At 32.8% G+C, this 19,366-nt stretch overlaps 3 protein-coding genes and 1 non-coding gene across 4 annotated transcripts; 2 read left to right on the top strand and 2 right to left on the bottom strand.

The window, feature by feature from the left end:
* Nucleotides 1-2,728: 2,728 nt before the first annotated feature.
* Nucleotides 2,729-18,797, bottom strand: LOC113391962 (pro-resilin-like). The gene is made up of 6 exons (XM_026628126.2): nucleotides 18,783-18,797; nucleotides 10,792-10,927; nucleotides 10,336-10,469; nucleotides 4,305-4,440; nucleotides 3,780-3,866; nucleotides 2,729-2,990 (listed from the first exon to the last, which is right to left on the bottom strand). Exons 1-6 carry the CDS (start codon nucleotides 18,795-18,797, stop codon nucleotides 2,893-2,895), a joined length of 606 nt encoding a protein of 201 aa, XP_026483911.2. The 3' UTR covers nucleotides 2,729-2,892.
* LOC113391959 (ommochrome-binding protein-like) lies at nucleotides 6,594-8,134 on the top strand. The gene is made up of 2 exons (XM_026628121.2): nucleotides 6,594-6,755; nucleotides 7,287-8,134. Exon 2 carries the CDS (start codon nucleotides 7,292-7,294, stop codon nucleotides 8,132-8,134), a length of 843 nt encoding a protein of 280 aa, XP_026483906.2. The 5' UTR covers nucleotides 6,594-6,755; nucleotides 7,287-7,291.
* On the top strand, nucleotides 8,717-9,601 carry LOC113391958 (uncharacterized). The gene has a single exon (XM_026628120.2). The coding sequence runs from the start codon at nucleotides 8,717-8,719 to the stop codon at nucleotides 9,575-9,577; it is 861 nt and encodes a 286-aa protein (XP_026483905.2). The 3' UTR covers nucleotides 9,578-9,601.
* Trnak-uuu (transfer RNA lysine (anticodon UUU)) lies at nucleotides 13,749-13,821 on the bottom strand. The gene has a single exon. It is a non-coding gene; the product is annotated as a tRNA-Lys (tRNA).
* Nucleotides 18,798-19,366: the final 569 nt, after the last annotated feature.

Here is a 19,366-nt window from a genome sequence, read left to right as displayed (position 1 = left end):
CAAAGCTTCCCTATATCTCAAAATACGTTTACAGTATGTCCTCAATATACTGAAGCCGAAGTCTATAATGTTTTAAAAAATTTGGATGCGTCAAAGGGTGCTGGACCTGATAACATTCCGTCTCTGTTTGCAAAACGTTGTGCTGCTCATTTATCTCGACCATTAGTGGCAATCATCAATCGATCCCTTACTGATGGCAAATTTCCTCAACGATGGAAACAGGCTAGAATTTTACCAATTTATAAGAAAGGTGCGCAGGATGACATCAAAAACTATAGACCTATTTCTATTTTGTCTTGTTTTTCAAAAATATTTGAGACCCTAGTTTATTCCAGCGTTTATCCTACGATAAATAATATTTTAACACCCCACCAACATGGTTTTAGGAAAGGCTATTCAATACAAACTAATTTACTTTCTTTTGTTACTGATATTTCCCAATCATTAGATGCAAGACGTGAAGTAGATGTCATTTATACTGACTTTAGCAGTGCTTTTGATAAAGTAGACCACTTAATTTTAGTTAAAAAGTTAAAGTCAATTGGTTTTGATGGTCCTGTTTTAAGTTGGTTTAAGTCGTATCTGACCGATCGTCCTCAAATAGTATCTATTAAAGGGTATGAATCAGCCGTATATTATGCTAAATCAGGAGTTCCTCAAGGTTCCCACTTGGGTCCACTGTTGTTTTTAGTGTACATCAATGATATCGCTCAATACTTACGTCATAGCAAATATTCCCTCTTTGCTGATGATCTTAAAATATATCAGACAGTTAAATCTTGCTGTGACGTACAATTAATCCAAAAAGATTTGAATGGTATTCAACACTGGTGTGCACTCAATAATATGAAATTAAACCCAAAAAAATGTTACCACATTCGTTTTACCAAAATGAAAATAAACGTTTGTCCAGCTGAATACACAATTAATGGAGAATCGGTTGAACAAGTTGATGACGTTCGTGATCTCGGGGTTATAATCGACAAAAAACTCACATTTGTTCCTCATATTGAAACCATAGTCAAGAAGGCATCACAAATGATCGGTTTCATAAAGAGAAACACAAAAACTTTTAACAGTAACACCAAGATTACCCTATATAATGCTCTTGTACGAAGTCTACTTGAATATGCGTCCCAAGTATGGAACCCCACGTATACAGTTCATTTACAGAGAATAGAAAACTTACAACGTGCATTTACCAGATCTCTTGCTTTTAATTGTAGTGGATTATCACATAGAACACCATATGACACGCGTTTAAATTTCTTTAAAATGGAAGCCTTGTCTAAACGTCGACAAATGCATGACCTGATATTTTTATATAAAATTATTAACGGGGTAGTTAGAAGTGAGCACCTTCTGTCGTATATTAACATCTCAGTACCCGTTAGACCTCCTAGAAAGCCTATTTATAAAATATTTCATACAACCGTCTCTCGCACAAATGTCGGCAAACATTGTCCTATGAATAGACTTTGCTCTGAGTACAACCAACTATGTTCTAAGATCCCGCATCTTGACATATTTTCTGATGCCTTGCCCAGATTTAAGAATAAAATCTATCAATAAAAAAATTCGTCTGTAGTCACATTTTTCACTGTACTGTTACTAAGACATAATTGTTTTATTTTTCATTTGTGGATCTTTATTTATGGTTTTATATATTAGTTTTGTATATTAGGTCTTATGATTTCTTTTTAATATATATATATTTTTTTATTATTACTTAAATTCAACAGGTAGACAATAAGTTTTATTTTTTGTTTTTTCTTTGTGCGAATGTTGTGTACATCTGTAATTGTCACTCATATCAGGTCCTAATTTTTTCTCTTTTGTTTTATCTGTTATTTATAAGTGCTGAATATGTGTGATGTTGATGTACCTTTTAAATAAATAAATAAATAAATACAAAAACCCTCAATATCATTTGATACAATTTTGTATACAGAGCAAAAACAAATGAAATACATACCTTCAAAAACACAAAATTGCATTATATAGCATTACCTTTTTTGTCAATAAATATATCAAGAAGAGGGGGGAGTCCAATCCAACCATTTGGGTCAGACTCAATTATTTAAAAAAATCAAAAATCTTTGTTCTATATTAAAGCGTTACACTGACTTATTTACTATCAATATCAACTCAGACCTGAGGAGAACCGGTGAAAGAAACTCATTTCTTTTTAGGTTATCTTATCCACCAAGTATCTGTTCTTCAGAGCAATATCTCTACATAGCATATCACAGAGTCGCTTCCCGCCGTCTATGCACTTGGATCTTTTAAACTATACAACGGGTGTTCATGCGGCTTTCATTAAAAAACAGAGCGATTCAAGAGAAAAGTTTATGTATAATACATGCATATTATACTACAGAAATTCTGGGTATTCATCTCATAAGAATCAATCTTAAATCTGTCAAATCTTCAAGATGTATATAGACTCTTAAACCCGCGTGAAGCCGGGTCGGATAGCTAATAGTAATATATGAACAAATCGTATAGAACTAAATCAATTTTAAATTTATTTAAATACTCTTCTAAATATTTATTACTTATATACACTATTTAAAACTTTATTTTAGAACATGAAAATAACATTAGAATTAACTGATCTTGCTTATACAAATATCAACGAATAGTACAAGTTATTTCAATAATACAATCGAATACTATTTAAAATTGAAATAAAATGTGATAATTATGAAATAAAACTCAAAAAATATGTATAAAACATATATTCAGGCACTTAAGCGTAATTATAATTACACAAACATTTAAACTAAATTCTCTCTAATAATACTCATTTAGGTACGTCGGTATTTCGTTTAATTAAATTAACAGTGGATTAAAATACCCACTGCCACTGAAAACCTTATCAAATTCTGTTCAATGATATCCAGGAGGTCCGTACACGGGCTTATAGCCGGAATTACCTTGGAAACCGGTTAATGATCCGGAATAATCCGGTGTGTTGTAGTTATAACCTGAAACAAACGTTTAATTGATTGAGAAAATTTTGTCAGTCGTTACACAAACAGTTACGAAACAAACAAACAAAGAAAAAATAAAAATGAAATTAAGGACATTGAATCTATTCCCGTCCTTGGCAACGAGCTGGTGTTTAGATCTAACCATATATTGCACCGGCAGCAGGGGATATATAACAATAATGAACTCTCTACCACCAACCAGCAATACTTAGTATAGTACTATTACCATTGGTGAGCCAGTTTAACTACAGGCACAAGTGACATATCACGGTTCCAAAGCTCATTGCCGATGTAAGGAATGGTTAATATTTCTTACAGCGCCTATGTATCTGCCTAGTGCTGACTACTTACTATCAAGTGGATCATTTTCCAGTCGTTGTATCTATGTTAAAAGTAGGTAAATAATTTGTCAAAGAGATATTATGCGTATACAATCTACACACGCAAAAGCCTAAACACATGAAAATAGAATCAGAAAGAAATGTCCGTTTTATCGTTTGTTCTGTTGAATAGATTACTTTCATTCTTATTTCCGATTCACACAAATTTCCTAGCACTGCCAATAGAATCCAACACACAACATCCATGCCAATAGAAGGCAAAGAAACTTTACGTCCTTTGAAATGGATAGGAGAGTAAATACTGCCAGTTTCCCGATTTTGGTATACTATTGAGAATTTCTCCAAACATTTAATAGAAGCTAATCTCTCAACACTATAATACCGCATAGTATATCATATACTATGCGGTATTTTAATTACAATTAACCAAAAGGTACCTTACCTTGATTGCTGGGTTCAGGATAACTTGCCTTTCCTTCATACCTTACATTCGCATGAAAACCAGTCTGCCAGTCCGCGTGATAAGTCACTGAAAAATATATAAACTGTGATTAATATAAAATGTTATTGTTATAAATAGTCATCGCTACACATCGTGTTAACGATTCAAAATATAATTTTGACCGACCTAGTATCACGTTGATAGACAAAATTTCATATTTATAATTTAAGTTAGGATTTAGACATATTTCTAACTAGCCGAAACCGCGGCTATACCCGAGCGAAAATTATAAAAAATTATAGCATAAAACCCCCATTTTACCCCTATACATACATATTTTCCATACAAACTTCCACAAGCATGATAAAAACCTATGTCCTTCCCTGTTACTTAAACTATTTCCATTCCGAATTTCATCTAAATTGTAACATCGGTTCAAGCGTGAAGAGATAACAAACAGATTTACTTTTGTAGTTATAATATTGGTTGGGATACTACTTGAATCAAGCAATTAGGGAATCTTACCGATTTGTGTCCGTCCGTCTGGCAGCTGCACTCTATATTCACCTTGCACTACATTGCCATCCGACATCTCTCGACGGTCGTAATCATTACCAGACTTAGCATCCTTCACTGAATAACCAAACTCATAAGACTTCGGCTGAAAATTTTTCAACATTGGTTAATTTCCGACTCCATAAAATTAATGCATTTTTCCTGTGTATTAGATTCTATAATAAAATCTTACAGACATTTTAATCCCTTAGATTATGTTAAAAAATCATGAAAAGCATACATTTATGGCAGGCTAACATATTTTACTTGGTATTAGGGCTTTGTGCCCGTCTAGGTAGGAATACCATACCATAGCAATACTTAGTATTATTTTGTTTCGATTTGAAGGATAAGTAACTTCAGGCACAAGGGACATAACATCCTTTTTCTAAGGTATGGTTAATATTGAAGTGCCAATGTCTATCAGCAGAGGTGACCTCTTACCAGGTGGCCCGATTACCTATAAGTACTATAAAAGTAAAGGTTTTTGACATGAATAAAGAAAAATATATATGACCTACCTAAATATAGTGTTCATATTATCCAAAATAGATCTATCAGTTTAAACATAACTCCCACTTTTTAAATCGGTTAAAATAAGTACAGACGATAAAAAAATGTATAAAAATAGTCTTTTTTCACATCCATGCAGGATTTTAATTGTATATAATTAATTTAAAAACTATTCACAATCATTTGTGTAAAAAAGTAGCCTTCAATCTTAATGTTCCGAAAGTAGATACGTTATTGGTTTTTTAATTTTTTTTTTTAAATTTTAGTTTAGGCTCTTGTATTTTGACATACGATTTAAATGTTATACCAGTTATTTACTTACTTATGTATAAATAAGTGAGAAACTGATTAATAAGCTGTAGATAAACTTCGACTTCAGGTCAGGGACCGTAAAGAACATAGACTAATAGAGTTGCCTTACTTATTTTAGATGGTCAAAGTTTTTCATTAAAATTTAAAAGAGAAATATATATAAAATTGATAAATTAATTAGTTGTTATGTATATTAAATCTGTATATAGAATGTTTGTCCAACTTATTTAAAATATTAAGTGTAGAGGTACCACTACGCTTATCGTGTTTGGGTAGATATAGATAGATAGTAGATATCCCTTTGTTTGACCAAACGTTTGGTCGCAAAAACATATTTGCAAATACATCAATCAATCAATTTATTATGGACAATGAAGATTTTATATTTTTTACTAATACAACTGGATTATTTTGTCAAATGAAAGGAACTTAAGAAGCAACTTTGTATCACGAATTTAGTGATGTAGGTGTGAGAGGACTGGCCACGGACATCAATGGGGACGTGTTTGTGTGTCTTCCCGATGGCATTTATAAAGTTGATAAATCTGACGTTTCGTTGAGGAAAATGTTAGCAATTGATGACGTTTTCGGTTTGGCATTTGATAATGACAATAATATAGTTTACCAACTGAAATCAAAAAAATCCCTTTTTCAAATAGCCTTCCAAGCACTTTTGAATCATCATTTTAAAAGGTTCAATTTATTGTTTAATCTTGATTCCGCTGCAAAAACTGGTTGGTTAATAGCTCAAAAATATCAAAATCTCGCAATGTCAGTGGTACAGACAGGCAGACAAACTAAATATTCGTGTTATTTGATGTGTATTTGAAAAGTGAACCGAAAAGCGTACAGAAGAACTTTTTTGTCATATTTGTTTGAAGAAAGCAAATAGAATGTTTGTTCGAAAAAAATATTATAATTCCTTTTTTAATTCCTTGTTCACTGGTAAATTTATTAAGCTGAAAATCAATACATTGTAACACTTAGAAAAGTATAAGACTTATTGCGAACCAAAATGCTTCTATTAGAGAAAAAATGAGTAATACTGAGTCAATATACGAACAAAATTGAAAAATATATCGCATTCCGTACTTATCTTTATACCTACAGATGTAATGATGAGTGTACATAAAAATCACTCAATAAATTACATTAATTATCTTTATACGAATCGTGGTATCAGAAAAACGTAACAACTTTAAAATTTAAAACTCTTAAGGTATAGAACTTTACAATTATCCAAGAGTACCTACTATTCCATGGACCATCATTAAATTAAAATATTCATTGATTCTATCAAGAAGAACCGACAAGAAACTCATTAGAAACTCAAATACTAATAATTAAAATCAATATATTAATTCAAAACGCAGTGACGGCTCTACGTATTCCTTATTCACCGTTAAATAACTTTGTATAATATCTGTCAAGAAGAACCTACAATAAACGCAGTAGAAACTCAAATACAAATAAATAAAATTAATATATGAAGTCAAATCGTAGCGACGACTCTACGTATTCCTTATTCATTTTTAAATAACTTTGTATACATTAGTACAATTTATTAGTTGAACATCACTCAACAAGTATAAACGGGTACGTTTTCAATTATATATTTATAGTATTTTAATTTAGCTTAACTATCTTCCAAACCAATAAGGGTTACCGCGGCCGTTCTTAAAAGTTTGCGTGTAAGCACTACCAGAGAGAGCAGGTACAGGGTAAACGGCTCGAGGTACTTTCCGAGTCACTAGATTGTTAGCACTGCCTTTATTTAAAATCCGAGCTGTGTCTGAGAATTGTGCACCAAAAAAAACAATAAAAATTTATTGAGCCGACGGGGATTGAACCAAGGATGATGTCGGTATTCTTATAAGCCACTAGACAAACGATGCAGTAAATAAGAGATGTGAATCATATTAAGATATAGGGCTAGTAATATTCCTTGCTAAGTGCGTAGGGAAAATGAATTTATTATGAATTTAATTATAAATTTAGTATATAACCGTATACGTTAAATTTACAATAATATCATTAATTAGTAAGAATTTAGTGTTTCTGTAAACGATCAAAGAGACATTATTGTCAATATATTACAAATGAATCAGTTAAACTTCTATTTTGCAGCTAAAATGCACCTGATCCTGATTTTAGCAACAGCTGCAATCATACAAGCAGCAGTCATTAAGGAAGATGAGGTTAAGCCGTGTGATGGAATCATAATAGACAATGTATACCATGAAATCGAAGAACTTAAAAAAGATATCGATCGACCATACTCACTAGCTGTAGCTTACAGCACCAACAGGGTTTATTTCAGCTACAGTCTGAATAAAGACGACGATGTATTCAAAACTGCGTATGTTAATTTAAATACAAAAGAATTTGCTCATATAGAAGGTGTTAATAACGGCTTCGCTCAAGCAGTTGATCAGACGAACCACGACGTTTATATAGGTGGAAGTGATGGTATATACAAATATAATCACAAAAAAAAATCAGCTGAATTTTTAGGTGTACGAGATGCAGATGTTTGGCACATATTCTTCAAGGATGTGCTGTATTATTCAGTGTTTCCTTCACAATTCTTATTTACTTACATTAACGGCCAATCAGTTAGATACAGAGACTTAGAAGATACCAAGGTCGATCAGTTTATTATTGACAATGAAGATGTTATATTTTTTACTAATACAACTGGATTATTTAGTCAAATGAAAGGAACGAAAGAAGCAACTTTGTATCACGAATTTAGTGATGTAGGTGTGAGAGGACTGGCCACGGACATCAACGGGGACGTGTTTGTGTGTCTTCCCGATGGCATTTATAAAGTTGATAAATCTGACGTTTCGTTGAGGAAAATGTTAGCAATTGATGACGTTTTCGGTTTGGCATTTGATAATGACAATAATATAGTTTACTCGGATGCCACTAAATTGATTCGACTCAAACCTAATAAGGATAAGACTTGTTAAACTTAAGTACGTAAAGACTTCTTTGTATAAACAATGACAGTGAACGAAAATTCGCAGTGTTGTTTGATATAATGTATCCATTTAAATTTTACGATAAAAATAACTATGAATATAAGTTCAAACTAAAGAAAATTACTACATTAAATGTTTTGGTAAATAGAAAAATCAAACTGAACTTTCATTACTTTTATCTAAAAAATATGACTGAAAAAATGGTACGTTATAAATTATTATATAAAGTGGAACAAGTAGACATTTACAAACGAACAAATAAGTGTATGAACTCCCTTAACTAGCATAATTATGATGAGCTGTTCAAAACGACCTCTACGCTTGTTTATAACAATTTTCTCAACACATCCGCAATGACAAATACCAAATGAGTAATTGTGAAAAATTCCAAAATTATACTTGTGTCTTATCTTTATAGACATACGGACCATAGTTGAATGCACCTAACTCGTCTGAACGCAAATATTTAATCTGTTTTAACCTCAATGAGATAAAAGATCAAAACATTTACCATTGAAGTCAGTTTTAGACGTAATGTGACTTTACGTGCACGTTTTGAAATCAGAAACAATGCTATCGATCATAGGTATCCTAATTTCAGTGATAACAGTTTGTGTCAATGCTAAGATAAATATTTACGTCACAGACACACCAATAAAGAGGATCGGTACTAGATTATATAAACAAGAACTGCTTACAAATCAATTCAAAGACGTAAAAGAGTTAGCATATGATTCAGCGAGTAGAAATCTATACTTTATGTTCATGGATGACTCTATACAGAACTCGGGACGTGCTTTCATTAATATAATAACAAAAAGGGCAGCGAAAATCAATGGTATTGAAAAAAATAAAGCGACGGCCGTTGATCCAGATACCGGAGAAGTATATTTCGGTTCAGACGATGGTCTGTACAAGTACGATCCCATAGCAGAAGAAGCAATCAACATCGGCTTATACAATATGAACATATTCAAAATAGTTATAAGAAATAATGAAATGTATCTAATAGATGCAAATAATCATATGATATATAAAATATTTGACCAAGGTCTAAAAGCAGTGTTAGTTGGAAACATGAAAACAGTTATAGAGTTCGATGTCGACTACAAGAAGAATATACATTTTGTGACTATGTGTGGTGTTTACTGTGCAATCGATGGCGTTGAAGTTGTTAAAAATAAAGATTTAAACGTAGTTTATCATTTCATATCTGATGAATACAAGACATTCGGTGTTACTGAAAGTGGTTTGTACGAAATCGACTGTAAGAATGGAACAGCGAAGCACGTGGCCTTCTTAGATTTCTTCCCGCGTAGTATTATTTTTGGCGACTACGGCGATATATTTTATGCTGTAGACGATAATATATACAGGTTGAAACCAATTAACTCGTATACAATTTACAAAATACATAGACATAAGTCTTGAATTTATATATATTTAACAAGAACCATTTGTACATTAAAATTAGCTTTTAAATTGTTAATTGTTTTTATTTTATAAAACATTTTTAAATATTCAACTAAGAGACTTATCGAAATAATAAAATGATTTTCCAAGATAATACTTTAAAGTTAACTATTTTACCGTATTTTGTGAATGTGTAATATTTTCGTGTGTTTGTGTGCGTGTCTGTCAAGACTCTCGAAATTATTGAGTCCGATCCATTGTATTGAAGCGGTATTTATTATTAATGACAATAATGTTTATATATCTACTCTACTCTACTGGATGTCAGTTATGAGATGCATCTACAGTAGATGCAACTCAATTTATATGTTATTATTGGTGTTATTCCAATATATTTAATTATTATTAGTTATTTCACTTTTCATTCCAAATTTATATATAAATAATGTGTGTATAGAAGGAACATTTAAACAAAATCTGGTTAGTAAAAATTATTTAAAAATAAACCCACTACTGGATGAAATCCTCCTCTGCATTTGAGGATAAGGCGAGTTTATTCTACCGTGCTGCTCCAATGCGAAATAAATAGATGTACATTACAATTTTCAATTAACAGTTTCTTAACGCTTCGACGTTGAATGCGAAGGACGAAAAGACAAACTCAAATTAAGCACAAACATGCAACGGTCAATGAATCAAACCTACAATATTGGGCTAACGTTCACGGGCTCCAATTCGGTATATCTATGTTAAGAAGTTATCACCTAAGTACGTACTACTTCATTATCATTTCCATGATGGTGGCTATGGTGATTGTCATAATTATGACTATTACTCTGCCTATGGTCATAATTGTGACCATTTCCAGTGAAAGAGTTCGGCGGCAGGTAACTGCTGGGTAAATTTAAACCTGGAATGTTTAAATATAATTAATAACATTAATCTAATTCTATATTTAATACTAGTATCGAGCACGGCTTCAATCGATTAATTTGCGTTGACCGTCAGGTGCTAGGTATAAAAAAGAAGACTATGTCCTTCCTGGGAGTCAATCTTGATTCATACCAAATTTCATCAAATTCGTTTCTTCGGTTTGACCGTGAAAGAGCAACAAACAGAGTTACTTTCGCATTTATGATATTAGTATTGACTTGTATAGATTAAATATTACAAAAACTTAAGAAAAATAATGTAATCTTAATCTTAAGTTAAGATAGAAAAATGTTACATACTTGTTTTCGATGGCAAATAACTGCTACTAGGCGTGTTAAATGTATTCGAATGATAGTTGTTTGGTTCATAGTGGTATCCTGGCACTGGCGGCTCACAGTGAACCAATGCAATCAGGCTCAAAGTGACGCAAAAAATCTGAAACAAAACGTATTTAAATTGACTATCTTATTTCATTACTGTATTGATATTATTTATAGACTTAAACTTGAAGTTGTATAATTTTACACTAGTTTATTTATATTGTTTGATGATATTTTCTGACCTATTAGTAGTTTAGTTAGAGAACGAGTATAAGCACTGCATCAAAACTATTATAAACTTACAGAGATACAGTCTCTATTTCCTCAGTTGTAAAATCTATTTTTTTTTGTACTTTGTACAATATGGGCCACTTGATGGTAAGTGGTCACCACCACGATTCTGCAACGATCGGTCGTAGTCTCATATCATACGTTCAGTAGTTTTTACGTGATAACGCAAAAATAAAAAAATACATAATATACTAGCTGAACCTGCGGCTTTACTCGCATGGAATTTATAAAACCGTACTTGTATCACACAAAAACAAACTCAAGATATACTTTATTCAAGTAGGCCTTTCCAAGCAATTTTGAATCGTCATTTAACAAATTATATTAAGTGAAGCTACCACCGGTTCGGAATGGAGATTCTACCGAGAAGAACCAGCAAGAAACTCAGTAGTTACTCTTTTTCAACATGTAAAAATACATGTCAGTCATGTTAGTTAAATACAATTATATTACATTTTACATTACATTAGCCTGTAAATTTCCCACTTCTGGGTTAAGGCCTCCTCTCCCTTTGAGGAGAAGGTTTGGAGCATATTCCACCACGCTGCTCCAATGCGGGTTGGTGGAATACACATGTGGCAAAATTTCGTTGAAATTAGACACATGCAGGTTTCCTCATGATGTTTTTCTTCACCGTCGAGCACGAGATGAATTATAAACACAAATTAAGCGCATGAAAATTCAGTGGTGCCTGCTTGGGTTTGAACCCGAAATCATCGGTTAAGATGCACGCGTTCTAACCACTGGGCCATCTCGGCACAATTATATATGTATGTTATATCTCCTGCCTGTAAGTCAACAAGTACTAACTCCACGCTTTTTATCATCTGTATAATCTTGTATCGAATAATATGCCTTCTTTACCAATGTATTTTTTACAAATGATTTGAATTCATGAAACGGCAAAGTTAAAAATGTCTGCGGAATTTTTTTATAAAAACGGGTACCTTGCCCCGAGAAGGATTTATTAAATTTGCGGAGTCGTAAACTTAGCGTTCTAAGCTTATCCTTACTTCTTTGCACATACAATGATTATCACTGATTTTATCAAAGTGATCAAAGTTACGGTGAATATAGTAAATAAAATAGCTGTATCCTTTATCCATTCAAACTGCCTCCACATCAAATTTAATCAAAATCAGCGGATCGGATAGTATAGATATGAAGGCTAAACGCAGATTTGTGATTTGATTTTCTAAAGGCTAGGACAATGAAGTCATTCAAACACCTGAATATCAACCGGAGATTGTGTTTTTTTTTAAATAATAGATATGCAGACTAGCAAATAATGATAACCATCGCTCAAAATCGTTGTCACAAATATTAACAATTCCTTACAACGTCAATACGACGTCGAACTAAAGCGTAAACAGAGTGTAATTTCAGTAGTTCGGGATGGCAATAAAAGTATGTTTTTTACAATGATGCTCCAATCTCTGTATATATCTTTTACAATCCCTCAGAATCCTCCAATTGTTTTCCTTATGACAGCTCAATCGTTTTTAAAATAAGAAATAGTGCTACATGCCAGTATTAAATGTTATCCCATAAAATAATATTAACTAAAGTTGTACAGATTATTGATCAATTAATTACAATAATAATTGTATATATTTATAATATATGATATTATTAATGATATAATTAATTATAATATCCTATGACGTAGCACCGTATGGAGGCTAGGGCTAGTCTCGTAACACGAGTTAAAAAAGCGTCGACAGTGCAATGGTTTACGGGCCGCCTTGCGATTTTAAAAGTCACAGCATCATTCCTGACCCCTTGGGCTATTGTCGTCCCCACTCCTAACACAAGTGATAAACTTAAAAGGAAGGATCAATTGGAATATTAGTAATTCCTTAATTAATTTGGGGCATTAACAAACACAAATAACAAATATTGGACAACATCACATACATTACTCTGATCCCAGTGTAAGTAGCTAAAGCACTTGTGTTATGGAAAATTAGAAGTAAAGACGGTAACACAAACACAGACCCAAGACATGATAGAAAACTAATGAGCTTTTCTATAGCAACTCGGCCGGGAATCGAACTCGGGACCTCGGAGTGGCGTACCCATGAAAACCGGTGTACAAACTACTCGACCACGGAGGTCGTCAAGTATTGCATTGCTAGTATTATTTTAAATAAAAAAAAGAATCTTAAGATCTCTGTACTATCCGATTCGTTTCGTGAATAAATAAACCGGACTTCATTGATAGAGTTTTCGCACTGAAGTGTGGTAAACTCTTACATTATTTTCCCTATTATCCAACAATTAAATTGATATTTATCTGATGTACCGAGATATATATAAAGCCAGGTCATGTTACATAGTTGCTGCCATGGGAATATCACTTCCGTGACTTAATTGCGACGGACCGACTATTGTGTAGTCCAGTGAACTAGTATTTGGGTAATATTTGAGTGACCAGCTGTAACGATTTTAGATATTTTTCCTTTTTTTTTTGAAGAACAGCTCACGTGCTAATGTACGTGCGCTGTGCAATTTGTTCGACAAATTAATATTTGTCGAACAAATTATTAGAATGAACTTCTTTTAAACCAATGTCATCTAAAAAATCAATAAACTAAAATAGATTATTTTTAATAATTAATTTTGTTTTGAAACAAAATTGAAACCGCCCGGACAGGGACTTGAACCCTGGACCCTTGGATTAAAAGTCCAATGCTCTACCGACTGAGCTATCCGGGCTACAGTTGCACATCTAAAAATTTCTTTATTAAAGAATTCCATGGGCCACGAGGGAGTATAATCAGAGGCAAGGCATAAAACATCTTAAGAATGGAATCCATGGTTAATGGCTCCTTGAGAGCGCAATGGCTCATTTTTTACCACCAGTTTACAAAACGTTGTTCAAAGTCAAATTAACTAGTTTGACTTTAGTTTGAGCGCTTATCAACAAAGATTTATTTTAAAATGTATAGAAATGACATTTGTATTATATTTAATCCTTACCACTTGAATAAAAAACAATACACCGCAGAATTACTTCTTATGCTACGGTAAGAGGGCATTTTGAACGCACAAACTTAAAATCACGCGTCCTTAAAGATGCGCACGCTCGCAAACGCCCACAGATACGAGTATAAACGCGCTCGCACGCTCACAGACGACCACGCACGCGCTTTCTCTTTCTTTCTCACATACACACCCATGCAATATAATTTTTTTACACATATAAAAAAAATATGTATATATAATATAATAATCATGTATTTTAACTTATGTCTGAAACTAAACAAAAAAAAATCTCACACAGAGGAAACTTTCGTCTCGTAATCGTTGTTGATTACTTTAAAATAATTGTTCTTGTACCTATTACCAAATAAAACTTTCTCCTTTCTTCTTAAGAAAACATTGTATCAAGTCACATTCGTTTTTATATACTATATCTTCTAGTGTCGACCCGCGGCCTTGCCTGGTGTTAGGAAGGGGGGGGGGGGTGCTGTGCAGTTAATACTCTACATCATTATCTGTATCCCTGACAACGTATATTCCAAATTTCAAGATCATCTGTTGAATTGTTAAGACGTGATAGCGTAACAAACAAATAAACAAACTAAGTTTCATATTTATAATATCGGTTAGGACATCGAAACTAATATTATAAATGAGAAATTAAAATTGACTGTCTATCCGCCTGTCTGTCTGTTGCTTTTTCACGACCAAATCATTGAAACGATGCTTGCAAGATTGAATTTCAATGTAGGACATACTGCCTTATGCCTAGCAGCTGACGACCAACACCATACGCGAGCAACGCTACGGGCGACAACTAGTATTTTTTATGGTATAGGTAGGTTGAGCAAATATGGTGGTAACATTACCAATATCCATACATATTGCCGCTCTAATAAATGTTAACCATTTCCAACATCACCAATGCGTCATTAACGTTAGAAGCGAATTTCCCTTGTGCCTACTATGATTCTAACGAGAAGAGCCAGTGAGGAACTCAGTCACAATTACATATTTCATGTTTATAAAGTTGAATTAAATTTTTATATATTCTTTATAAATATTAACTTCACGCTTTTTTAACATGAATAGGTATAATCTTGTATTGTATATGTTTTATTTATTTTTGACATGATATTTAAGTTTATTAATAGGCCAAGTTAAATCTAACCAACAGAGGACAAAAAGTGAGCTGTCTTGCCTATGCCTATATTGTGTGTTTGGATTTTTTGTTTGTGTTCTTGAGTTAATTGTTCTGTGCAAACGTCGCCTAAAAAAGAAATATATTTGTCCTTTAATGTAAACGTTCTACGTTGTAGTCCCTATGAACAGGACACGTAGCCAGTATCTATATGATATCATGACATAACCTATAATCGAACCTAGTACAACGCTGACCACTTCCACGAACAATTTCTACTTATTATTCTTAAGTAATCGACAATCCGTGAGACATAAATTTGCATATAATGTGTCTATTTAAATCAGCGGAGAGAATTCACCGGTTCATGGGACCCATTGTTTAACTACTCCACGTAACATAGGACCTAGGTAGAAACTAGGTGGGCTAGGTTACATAAATATTGTCCAGCCCCTTGAATGGACCACACGGCTCGGTAATAATTAAACATTCTCTATTCAGACTCGCCTGCCCTTTTTTATTATTTTATCTTATAAAAGTTGCATAGGGCCCAAGGGCAGATTGTATCCAATTTACGTTTCATTGCTCACCCTCTAAAATCCCTTCGATGACAGTATTCTGCATAAATTGAAGGAGCTAACGGATCGTTTCGAAAATCTGCACCCAGTCTCGTGTATTGCTCTCAATGAGCAGAACTCATCAAAGGGAAGCGACTCGAGTCCCAAGTTGTTTCTCACCCATATAAACTATCAAAACATATATGTCTACGTCTTACTTGTGAGCATTTAACCAAAACTTATCTATTAGATAACCGCTTACAAATGTACTTACTTAACTTTCAATCATATGTTGCATTCCACAATGAGTATTTAGATGGTAAGCATTATTAACAGCACTCATTTAGGAATACATTTTAAGAGTTGCAATGATCCAGTGACTAAAACACTCGACTTTTAAACGCAGGGCCATATTTAGGGTAGGGCAACCAGGGCAACTGCCCTGGGGCCTCCACGTGAGAGGAACACACATCAGAAATTCGAATATAGTCAAATTATAATAATTGCTCCGCCATTAATGGTCGAGGCATACGATTTTATAGCCTAAAATTATTTCATCAGACTATATCATGCAAAAATAATTACACAATACCGACTAATACTACATTTTTTTTTTTTATTATCGTGTTTAACAATACAATTCTCTTTATAAAGTTAATGGCAGACTCCCCGGTCTGTTTATAGTATCTCATATATTATATCTAGCAATTATCATGACGATCGATTGAGGACTTGATATGTAGCAGCGGAATCCAACGGTATACTAAACTACAAATGTTCACTGACCTTGCGACTTTACGCGCGCGAATTTGATAAAACTTACCTACAGCGCACAAAACGCCACCCCGAACACCACCCGCCACGATGTCCCGGGAACTCAAACTATCTCCATAACAAATTTCATCTACATCGGTCTAGCAGTTTAAGCGTGAAGAGTTAACAGATAAAGATACTTTCGCATAAATTATAATATTAGTATTGATATGAATGTTCCAAAAAGAATTCTCCATGAATCAAACTAAACAGGTTAGGTTAGAACATAATTAAATTAAGCTTTCAGTATATTTTTAAATATCACATATAAAGACGAACATTAAATTGTTACGGCACTGATACATACATATTTACATGTAAATATGGCTTCCGTTAGATCCAAGCCATTTGATGACGTCATAATGCAGCAGTTGACAATTCATTTAATTGAATTATCATTATATTGCAAAAAATAAATAACTTTTATTCCTGAGCGTAATTGATAAAAGCGAAAGCAATTATTTAAGCAGCATTTTAATTTTTAATATAGTGTATTTTTTTTTAAATCAATCAATGTAATCTTCATTTAACAAATACCTACAGAAGTGGAAAAACTGTGGGGGTCTAGAAGCATTTATTTGGTTCATAATTGAATAAAAAATTGATATATAAAAAAGTTGCGTGTGTAAAATCATTATTGAAATCAAACAATGAATATGAAGGCCAAAACTCATAATGCCTAATATAAATATATATATATATATGAACTATTCATCAAACCGACAAAATATTATTTTCCCGCGACATATATAATAATCCAGTGACCGTTATTAATAAATAATAAGAAAACAATTATATAATAATTAAATACAGAAAAGGATATAGGTTACGTAAAACCCATACAACCCCCTTCACCCTTCCCTTTTCTACCTGCTCGAAGTCGCGGGAAACTAACGTGCCTATTCATATAAATATAAATTGTCGTATTGGTAAATTTTTGACGAATATGAATTTCAATTACAAAATACCCAAAGTGTATTTCACGACAATGTTGTAACTCAAATGTAATGTGCCTAATATCCGTTAAAAATAACAGTCATACAAATTGCTATTTTTATGTTTGCATTACGATATTGCGTTACCATTTTTATGTCACTCATTGTATTTTTATTGATAACTGGCTAATGGCCTACGTTGCAATGTCCATTTAAATTTTCTGTAAAAAAATCGACAGTACACCTTTTGTCCTTTAACGATACTTTGACTAGAGCATCCTCTCGTTGTTCAAAGGTTTACTGGAGATCCTGGCTTCGAGGTCCCAATAAGAACTTATATGGGACCTTATATGAGAAAACTCTATTTGGAAGCTAGCAGGGCTAAAAGTCTCTAATAAACCCTAATCGAAAACCATTGATTTTGAACTTGAACTCGTGAAACTCGTGAAATTATCATGAGGAATATATGAGTGCACCTGTGTTTGCCTATTTGAGCACTGTAACATCTCCTGATCAGTTTATTCTCCGTAGATATTGTATAATATATACACATTTGGTGCTCAGCGACATTTAAAATTACGTGACATATTTTAAAACTTATCTCTATAAATGGGCCAACGCAGTTCTTTTCCTGAGATTACCGCGTTCAAACAAACAAACTGATACTTTACTCGACCCGCCCCGGCTTCGCACGGGTGCAATACTGATACTAAATATACTACAGAATGACATTATCTACAAAATTAATAGCTTTTTGTTATTAAAAAATACAGAACACTACGTATTATATTTGAAATCTGTAATATCTTCGAAAATATGAATTTAAATTACATACTGTAAAGGGCCATATTAATCTATATGAAATGCACAATGTATTTAAGGTACTTTATTGGATAAGGATTACAGTACATTATTTTAATCTATCTCGTAGGGTTCAGCCAGCGTTTGCAATGTAAGCGCAAAAAAAAATGTATTTATTTACGACATTACAATAAATACCTCTAAAATCATCAGTGTTTCTCTACTATATTGTGCATGTATTATACATAAAAACCTTCATTTTGAATTATACTATACATTAAAAAAAACCGCATCATTATTCCGTTGTGTAATTTTAAAGATCTAAGCATACATAGACAGCGGTAAGCGACTTTGTTTTATGCTATGTAATGATATAAAGCATAATTACATGAGTGTTGATAAAATAGTTATATTTGTTATTATTTAATAGAAATCAGAAACTGTTACCTTGAAATGGGTCATGATGGAGTTGATATTCTGTAACAAAAAACAATTACACAATAAATAAACAAACTAATTATATTTTCCTGTCCTTATATTTCATGTATTGGATATTAGCAATGTTTAGACTCTCGTGCCTGTGAAAGTACGGAAAGCCGTCGGTCCTATGCCTAAACTTATTCCGATCGTATCGGATTTGCGGTCCCATACAATCCCATGATTAAGAGAATGTACCTGTGTTTGCGTAAATACTTACTGCCGCCGTGATCAAAGTTATAAAACAGATATTATAAAAGATAATAAATCACGCTTTAATAATGAAAGGCAAAAACATTATTTGGACATAAAAAAAGCTTTTAAAAAAGCTTGGATCCAGCATAACAATAGTTAGCGTAAAAAGAAATTCAATATTAAACACCTGATGCTATTTTGTAACGATGTTTTTAAATAGATTTCTTTCAAGTCTAATTTAAAAGAAGCTTTATTACAAATAAGTATATCACAAAATATCACTGTCTAACAAACTTGGTCACCTATAGCCTATTCCAATCTGAATAGGAAGAAAAACAAACAAACCTTAGACTTATGTA

This window comes from Vanessa tameamea, chromosome 27, assembly GCF_037043105.1.
Source record: "Vanessa tameamea isolate UH-Manoa-2023 chromosome 27, ilVanTame1 primary haplotype, whole genome shotgun sequence".
Lineage (NCBI taxonomy): Eukaryota > Metazoa > Arthropoda > Insecta > Lepidoptera > Nymphalidae > Vanessa > Vanessa tameamea.
The sequence above is the reverse complement of the archived record's forward strand: the minus strand, read 5'-3'. Positions and strand labels throughout refer to the sequence as shown.

What these genes read in the sequence shown, in the direction of transcription:
- LOC113391959 (XM_026628121.2), top strand. Translation starts at nt 7,292, where the DNA reads ATGCACCTGATCCTGATTTTAGCAACAGCTGCAATCATACAAGCAGCA.
- LOC113391958 (XM_026628120.2), top strand. Translation starts at nt 8,717, where the DNA reads ATGCTATCGATCATAGGTATCCTAATTTCAGTGATAACAGTTTGTGTC.
- LOC113391962 (XM_026628126.2), bottom strand. An exon ending in AGACGGACGGACACAAATCG is followed by an intron (nt 3,867 to 4,304) that starts GTAAGATTCCCT and finishes TATATTTTTCAG; the next exon opens with TGACTTATCACGCGGACTGG. An exon ending in TCCTGAACCCAGCAATCAAG is followed by an intron (nt 2,991 to 3,779) that starts GTAAGGTACCTT and finishes CGTTTGTTTCAG; the next exon opens with GTTATAACTACAACACACCG.